We start from the raw sequence: 9116 nt of genomic DNA, 5'->3' as shown, positions 1-9116 counted from the left end.
ACTTACAAGTCTGCTTTTTAGACCCTGCTCTCCACAGGACCAGTAATTAACAAGGTTCCTGAGGACTTTGAGCTAGCAAACAAGAACACATTTCTCCACCCTGTCTGTTATCTTAGAGTTTGCAGAAAACAGCGTCACAGTGTCTTAATTAAGGAGGTAACAACAGGGAGGAAGAAGACAAGATAGAGAAGCAAACAATGAATTGTTTCTCAACCTACCTCCCAAGATCACCTCTTAGACTTCACCATCAATCTTGATTCATTTACATCCATATATATGGATTATCCACTATATATAATTTGTAATAGATCTACATATTTTTGTCCTTCCTCTTGCTATCTGCTCTGGTTAACGCATAGCTAAGAAGTTCTCAACCATCTACAAGCGTACCTGGACAGACCTTTTATTCATGTTGGAAATATTATCTTTCTCTGACAAAGTCCACGTTCTCCAGAAGAGTAGGAAGCAGATGCAACAGGAAATAGCTTACAGGAGGAATTGACCAGCAATGACCTCTAATTCCTGACCACAAATCAATAGAACAATGGTCCAATCTTCTAATCTTCATAATTGCCCTTTGGTTTGATTAAGTTGAGACTTGGACTTATCTTGGGATGAACTTAACTAGCTCCTAGAGCAATTTAGCTTGAGTATCTTAGAAGCTAAACCAAACACTAAAATGATCAAATATGATGGCCAGTCTCCAGAGCTTGGAAAACAACCAGTGACCCACCATTAAAGCAATGTTTCCCAAGAGTTTCCATGATAAGGGTTGAGTCTCCTTAAGAACAAGGACTTAGTGTCACTCATCTTTGAGTCCCTGAGGAGGGGGTGCCTGACACAGAGAAGGTATCAGCTACTTCCTGGGACCCAAACTGCATAAACAGACAAAAGTGACAACAAGATTCTTAAGCAACTATTTGAACTGGTTAACGTGAAAAACTTCCAAATAAAGTTTGAATAAAGCAAAGGAGGAGAAGCAAAGGGGGTGGGGAAGAGGGGACATGATGGAAATAAAATCAGTTCTTGTTATTCACAGTCATCATGATCTATAAAGTCACTGTGAACACTGGGTTAGTGAATACTGGGGGAAATACTAGGTTAGGTGCTGGTCACATTTTCATCAACTGAAGAACCTTGATTTATATGTACTTTCCTGTCTAAAGGTGCCTTACTTAATATACAGTTGATTTATTAATACTGAGCCAACATTCAACAGCTCATGTCTGAAGGAAGCTTGTCTAACATACGTGATCTTTCCTTAGGACACTTCATGGTTTTCTTGTGCTTAAAAATACTTAGCAGCACTTCAGCGCTGTGTGTGGGAACCATTTAAAGTCCTGAAATCACCAAAAAAAAAAAAAAAAAAAAAAAAAAGAATTCAAAAAGATATAGCACTAAGTGAATTGCTAAAACAACAAACAAACAAACAAAACCCCACTTGTTTATAGTATGAGAACTGAAATAGCATCAGGTGACTCATTTCTGCACAAGTCCATAAGTGCCATAAAAGTACTTCAAGTACTGATTATGATAACTTGTTAGCAAGTGGGCAAATTTTCAAGCACAAACCTACAAATAAGGAAGATCAACTATATGTATATCTGTGTGTTTGTGTGCTTATTTATTTACTTTTATTTGTAGATCAAACAATATTCAAGACAAACTCAAAGATGTTGGCTATTTATTTATTTTTGTGTTACTGGGAATTAAGTCCCGGGGTGCTCTACCACTGAGCTACATCTCCAGCCCCCTTCTTTGTATTTTTTGAGACAGGGTCTAAGTTGCTGAGGCTGGCCTTAAACTTATTATCCTTCTACCTCAGTCTCCCAAGTTGCTGGATTACAGGCGTGAGCCACCGTGCCCAGCAAGAGATGTTGTTGCCTCTTTAAAAAGCGCAGCCTGGCTCAGTCACCAAGACAGGGAGAGTAAAGCTAGAAGGTAAGTAGAAGAGTAACAAGACAAAAGCAATTTGCTCCCCACAATGGCAGCCCCTGAAAGCAGTGGTGGTAGTAATCAGCTAGCAGCAGACCCTAAGGGGTCCAGTCTAGAAGGGCTGAGGGGGTTATGGTAGCATCATGTGCTCTCAAACAAAACAATTGTATTATTGATTTATAGTGACATGCATGTGATGCATGTGCAAATGTACCACCCCTGTCCATTCTGCCATCTCCCACACTTGGCCTTGGGCATGTCAGGACCAATCCTCTCACCATTTGGAGGTGTCAAACAGTCCTATTCTGAGGCTCCTGCATCCAGTGTTCTATCTCAGGGCAGCAACCACAGGTATACAGGAGTTAGAGCTACCCTAGTGAGGAACAGACCTCCAATATGTCATAATCCAACAAGTGATCACCTATGGGCTCCATTTTGAGAGCTGGATCCCAGGGGAAGACAGAGATGGAAAGAATCAGGTGATTTGGGGGTAGAAGCTTCATAAATTAACCAAGCAGCCCAAATAGCTGTTGGGGACATTTTCTTTACAGATTGGTGACATATGCTATTTGGTGAGAATCTCCATTTTGGCAGCTCCTACCCAAAGTCCTTTCAAATCTGGTGAAGAAGTGAGTGAAAACAAAACAAAACACAAGGAGCATGGCCAGAGAATGAATGGCCATGGAGACATTAGTGGATGCTTAAGGGCATCGGTATTGGCTCATCAGGCTCAAAAATCATATCCTTATATTGAGATTCATATTTTTCAAAGCACTTTTATATAGGTCATCTCATTAATTTCCAGATTAAATTTGTATCATTGAGGGGTCAGATATTAATACTCATATATAATCAGTTAACTGAAACACAGGGAAGTCAAGTTATCTGAGCAAGGACATACAATGAATGGCACCAGCCAGCCCTGCAGCCCATGATTTCCTGACTGACTGCATGCCAGGAAGTGGCTCTCAAGTGTGGACCTAGACTCCTCGGTTATCTCTTCCAAGGCAGTCCCCCCCCATTCACAGCCCCTGGCAGGAAGGGGTCTAAGTAGTACCTAGTATAAAGGGCCCAAGCTCTGGAAGGCCCACCCTAGGGGAAGTGTAGGCTTCAGCCCTAAGGACTGACAGATGTGGCAACAGGACCCAGAGACAGTGATGCTGCTGGTCTGGTTCCCCGAGTTGGGGAACAGCCTGTCAGGAAGGCAAGCTGGCAACCTGTGCCAGGCCAAACAGGCAATTAGCACCCACAGAAACCCTGCTGCCCAGCGACTGCTCAGGGCCATGAAACCCTGGGCCTGCTAGTTCCTGGGCAGAGGGTAGGTGAGTGGGGAGCTGGAGGAGAGTCCCACACAAGGGCCCTGCACTTGGATTTACTCTGCCCCCAAGGTCAGGTGAGTTTGTCAGTTCAGGCAGGGGCCAGGTAGGCCTCAGAATCCTGTCCTTTTTCCAGAATCGATTTGCTCTTGCCTCTCTTGGTGGTTAGAGCCCCGTTCTCCTCTTTACCCACCTCCAGTCAAGGTGATTTTTCCTGGCTGTTGTTTTCTAATATTTGCCAAATGCTAATTTTTTATAGTTCTCACTTCCACCAAACAATCCATCACTTTCCCATCTTCCCTCTGTGCCTTTAGATAGAAGCATCCTTCAGTCTTCCTAGCACTTTCCCCAGATTGTCTGCATTTGTAATGCCGAGAAGAGCAGAGGCTGCTAGAAGAGACACCAGCCCTGATCAACCCAATTGGGAATGCTGGTACATTCCTGGCACTGCCTAGACACTCAACCTGGGACAAGCCAGCCATGGATAAGGAGCTGGGTGCAAATCAGACACAGTGGCCCAGCCAGGGGTGCATTCTCCCTTGTTCCAAGGAACAGTTTGGATTGGATGGGAAGGTAAGCTCTGAAGCCAAGCTCTGGGGCTTCCTCAAAGTCATTGTCTGACTTTTGGATTTGGAAGCTTCAATCCATCAACCAAGGAGAAGAAGGACAGACCCACATGAGTCAGTGCAGGTGTCTGGTTCAAGGGCTAGAGAACAGAAACACAACCATCTTAGGAAAGCAACTTCTTAGGGGGATAGAGACCACAGCCGGAGCTGAGAGGAGGTAGGAAGAAGAAACCTCTTACCAAAGCCCTATTGCTACCAGTGACTGTGAGGGCTGGCATGTTCCATGGACACAATGAGGAAGGAGAATTGGAAAGTGCAGGGGTCCTCTTCAAGGGAAAATCTTGCTCATCTTCTCTTGCCCACAGGGGAACCTGGTAAGAGACTCACCTGAAGAAGCCTTTGCAGCCTTCACAGGTCATAGCATTGAAGTGAAAGCCTGTGGCTCGGTCTCCACACACCCCACAGATCCGGGGCACGTTCCGGTCAAAGTCACCAGGGTCAGGCAGGGAAGTGCTGGCTGCCATCGCCTCCATCCCTGTAAGAATTGTAGTCAGGCCACAGCTAGGGTCAGAGTCAGTTCCAGGGTCAGAGTCAGTTCCAGGGCCAGCTGGCATCCTTTTGCATTGCCATCCTGCCAGAGAGCTCAGCAAAGCCTGGCAGCTCCCTGGGACCCAAGACAGAGCATGAGTTCTTCGGAGCTCTCACTGTGTGGCTTTCCTTCCACAGCTAGCTCAGAGCAAGGCTGGGAATCAAACTGCCTGGGTTCAAATACTGTATCAGCAGGGCTCTTTCAGGTGAGGTACTCGACCTCTTTATGGCCCCACAGTCTTCATCTAAAGGCATTTTACTTCATAGGGTGCACAGAAAGGTGACCCCAGTGAACACATACATGATGCTGGTACCAGCTGCACCTCAGTAGCAGATGCCCGCATCTTTCCCACTGTGCCCTTCAAGAGAAAAATGGGAGCCCCCTAATGCCCATCCCTGAACCCTTGTCATTCCAGATCTTGCTCCTTGCAGCATGTCCTGATATGAAGGTAAGAAAAATCTTTTCCCCTGTTTTTTTTTTTTTTGCAATAACATTTAACATTATATTGAACGACCTTCTGAGTAATGTGAGTCATATACAATTAACTAATTTTGTTTTCAGAGATGGCTTTTATAAATAGGCACTATCATCTAGAGATGGATTTCACACTTGAGGGAAGGGGAGAGGGAACAAAATGTCACAACGCTGGGAAGCCCTTCTCAGGAAGTGGCTAACCACTCTTCCATTAGGCAGATTGGGCCCTTGGCTTCGCCTGCCACTTCCACGGTCCAACCGCTGTTAGGCTCAGAGCCAATTCTGGGACACTAAGCCCTTTCCAAAATGCTTTCAGACTCTGCTACCTTCCAGTTTTCCCCATTATATCTTTTTTTTTTTGGGGGGGAGGGGGATGGTACCAGGGATTGAACCCAAGGGCACTTAACACTGAACCACACCCCAGCTCCTTTTTTAAAAAAAATCTTGAGACAGGGTCTCACTAGATTTAGTACAGCTTCACTAAGTTGCTGAGGCTGGCTTTGAACTTGTGATCCTCCTACTTCAGCCTCCCAAGCTGCTGGGATTTTAGGCTTATGCCTCCGCTCTGGCTTCCCCATTTTATCTGAATCCTTATAAGGGACATCACAGGTTTAAGTGGCTCCTCTGCCCTAACACAAGAAGGTTACTCAGGATTAGAAAAAAAAGTGAGAGAGAAAGCCAGAAAGAAGGGATGAGTATCCCTATCCCTACCCAGGCCACCATTTTTTTCCCATCCCCCAGGGGAAAGGGGTAGATTCTGGGTCTCTCAAGGTGGGGTGCTGAGCTGCTTTTCGATGACTAGTCTCTGAACCAGGTTTGGAATAGGAAGGCTCATTAGAGTCTAATTTCACCGCATCCTCATGCACTCCTCCCAGGTAGATGCTGCTGCTCCCACCGCCTTATAAGCGAGACTCAGAGAAGCCCAGACCTGGAGGCATCTCCAGCAACTACTACCTACTGCCAAATGGACAAAACAAATCCATATTCTCTCTCTCTCTCTCTCTCTCTTCTCTCTCTCTCTCTCTCTCTCTCTCTCTCTCTCTCTCTCTCTCTCTCTCTCTCTCTCAATTTTGCAAAGAGCTTTGTGCTCAGGGAAGGAAATTGGGCAGATAAGCAAGGATATGTCATTGTCAGTCCCAAAGGGATGGAGGGAATCCTGATCAGACTAACAATGATCCCTTAACCTGTTCTTTCAGCTTTTCTTTTTCTGGGAACTTTAATGTAATAATGATGACACTATTACCCATCCATTTTATAGTTAGAGTTATACTTGTTAAACTCCTCTCTCTCTCTACTAAAACACAAAGTCTAGTTTTATTTTATTATTTTATTTTTGGTATTAGGATTGAATCCAGGGTACTGAGCTATGTATCCAGCTCATTTTATTGTTTTATTTTGAGTCAGGGCCTCACTAAGTTGCTTAGGGCCTTGTTAAATTGCTGAAACTGGCCTCAAATTTGGGATCCTCCTGTTTCAGTCTCTTGAGTCATTAGAATTACAGGTTTATGCCACTGTGCCTAGCAATATCTATGCCATATATGCCCATCTACATATACATAAAATATTTTTAAATTTTAAAACAATTAAAAATAAAAGAAAAATTGCCTCTGGGTCAGTCAACAACATCCCCATAGACTATTCCAAGTCCAAGCTGACTTCTGTAAGTTTCTAGGACATAACAGGCATCCAAGAGGTAGGCAGGGATCCCAGAGCCCGGTACCATAGTGGGGTAATAGGAGAAATTGTCTAGGATGCTTGTGGCTTAACTTTGGTCGACTGACATGAAGAAGCTCAGAATCATCAGGATGTTGCTTCAGAGTCTGGGTCATCCAGACTCCCCAACATCCGGTGGATTTGGTGAAAACAAAAAAAAAATAGGAGGTGGAGAGGTACATTAGCCAAATCATTTCAACAAGGGTTCAGCAGCACATGACCTCAATGGAGACATTATGACACAAGCGAGTTGGAACTTTACAATCCCATGGTATGTCAAGCTGCAGTCCTGCAGGGGCTGAGGCATTGTCTGAGAGTCAGGAGGTCTCCTGGCATGGGGGCAAGGGCATAGGCACTAGGCTAGGTTGTACAGAAAGGCTGGATCAGCTGCTAGAGAGTCACAGTGATTAGGACCATTTCAACAGAGCTGAGAGCAGCCCTAGCCCTGCTTGGGGTTACTTGCTGCCATAGAAAGCCAGCGCCCAAGGCCTGAGTCCAGGTGTGAAGGGGCCCAGAGTTCTGTGGCTTGAGAACTTAAAGTACCAGAAGAGATAGGCAGAGACTACAGGGGGCAGGAAAAAGAGGAGATAGAAGCTGGCTAGGAAATGTCAAACATAGACGCCCTGGGGTTCCCCTCCTTGCCAAGCCACTCTCTGAACTGCCACCACCCCATGTGCTTGTGGGTCTCAGCTGCACATTCTGTTGACCCCCATTTGCAAAGGCCCAGACAGTATACTCCCTTCCTTCTCCTCCCCACCCCCTTCCTATAACATATCCCTGCCCCTTGAAAACAGCAAGCCAGGGAGGTTGCAGCTGATGAGGCCATACCTACCTGAAAGAGCAGGGAGCAGGTTCGTGGAGCCCAAGAGTACTCCTCTGTGAGGTCTCACAGATGCGTCCAACCAAGGACCCTAAAATGAAGAAGGGGAGACATTTTATCTAGTCTTGTGCTAATCTCCCAGGCAGTCTTCCAAGGAGCACAAAGTTCAAGATTCTTTCCAGGGACGTTAGGCCTCAAAACAGGGGCTGAAAACTTGAGACTGACACGGGAGCAGATATGCCATGTTGTCATTGGAAGAGGTGATGGGGTGGGAGGTGAGTGGCAACCAGAGGCAGGGAGCAGCATGAAGGAATGGGAAGGGTTGAGAGTGGCAACTAGAACTGGGCAGATGTGGACTAGGGATGTAGCTCAGTGATAGAGCACTTGCCTGCATGCGTGAGGTCCTGGGTTTAATCCCTAGCACCCACAATAAATAAATAAATAATCAAACAAACAAATAAATGAACGAATGAATGAACAAACTGGGCAAATGCAAACACCTTCCCCCCCCTGCTTAGGCCCTCCTCCTCAACTCATAGCTAAGGGAGGAAGGACCTTTTTCTAAAGGAGATCTGTTCATTCCACTGCTCGCATCCCTAGGTTTTGAGGATGCCCTGAGAAGCAGAGCCGTAGGGTGGCCTGGAACACTGCTGAGAGGGGGAAGGAGATTGTTCCCCAAGCAGGATGGCAGAGGACTCTCCAGAAGCTAGGAACCACTAGGGCTGAGATGGCTGCCCGGGGTCCTGGCCTCTTGGGATGGCTTCAAAGATAGGTGTCTAGGTCTCCTGTCTGTGGAGCCTGGGTGTAGGCGGAGCAGATGCTGCAGGGGTTAAAAACAGCAACATATTGCTTTCAAACAGGATGTTTCCTGCTACTTTTAGCTCTTTCCCAGACATGCCTAACACTCCAGTCTTGGTAAAGGCTGAGGGAGGGCTGATTCTGGTGCCCAGACTCTGGGTCTTAGTGGCATGACAAGTCACCAAGGTGGAGCTAGCAGAATTTCATCCTCCCCACTTCTACCCATGAGACAGACAGATAAGATACGTGCGCACACACACACACACACACACACACACACACACACACACACTTCCTCCCTTTCTTGATGTATTACTGGGGAAATACATAGCTATGTAGTTACCCAACCCTGAACCCTGGCACAGGCCTTTGAGCCAAACCGCAGGTGGGGAGGTCTTGTCACTCAGGTTTTGCTTCCCTTCAGAGATCCCTCTCTCCTAGTGACCTGACTAGACAGGGAAGGGGAGAGCTCCAAGGGGCTTCCAAGACTTGGGGACAATCCTAGAACTGCTAGCCACTGAGCCCATTTGCCACCTGTCAGGTACTGCCAGCCCCCAGGGAACATCCAAGGAAAATGCCGGTGGAGCCCAAGAGTACTCCTCTGTGAGGATGACTGACGAGCTGAGTGGTGGGATTACTACTTCCCAGGGCCATGGGTGGTGGGAGGTATGCCTGCTAGGGACATGCTCTCCTTTGCTTCCTCTGCTCACATGACCCATGTCCCCTGGCTGACCATGCTCTTCTGGATTCTACTCAATAGCCTTATGGATTTCTTGGGCTCTCTACCCAATCTTCAGGAAGACTGGGGTGAGAACAAAGTGGGAACAGAGAGGACCACTGCTTTCCTGTCCTCAGATCCTAAAGTTTTCAGAGGTCAGAGGTGATAACTACTCTTGAACTTAAAA

General features: G+C 46.4%; 1 protein-coding gene across 7 annotated transcripts in view; it reads right to left on the bottom strand.

The window, feature by feature from the left end:
- The window catches only part of Vdr (vitamin D receptor), a 60102-nt gene that overhangs the window by 30815 nt on the left and 20171 nt on the right, over positions 1–9116 (bottom strand). For 5 of the 7 annotated variants that reach the window (XM_078014784.1, XM_078014783.1, XM_078014785.1 and 2 more), the window contains one exon: positions 7426–7504. In XM_078014784.1, coding sequence (XP_077870910.1) covers positions 7426–7504 — 79 coding nt within the window. Of the gene's footprint in view, positions 1–4204; positions 4353–7425; positions 7505–9116 lie in introns of all 7 variants that reach the window. The other 2 variants (XM_078014787.1, XM_040280749.2) reach the window with 1 other exon arrangement.

The sequence above is a fragment of the Ictidomys tridecemlineatus genome, chromosome 6 (assembly GCF_052094955.1).
Source record: "Ictidomys tridecemlineatus isolate mIctTri1 chromosome 6, mIctTri1.hap1, whole genome shotgun sequence".
Lineage (NCBI taxonomy): Eukaryota > Metazoa > Chordata > Mammalia > Rodentia > Sciuridae > Ictidomys > Ictidomys tridecemlineatus.
Note: the sequence above shows the minus strand (reverse complement) of the source record. Positions and strands in the feature narration are given on the sequence as shown.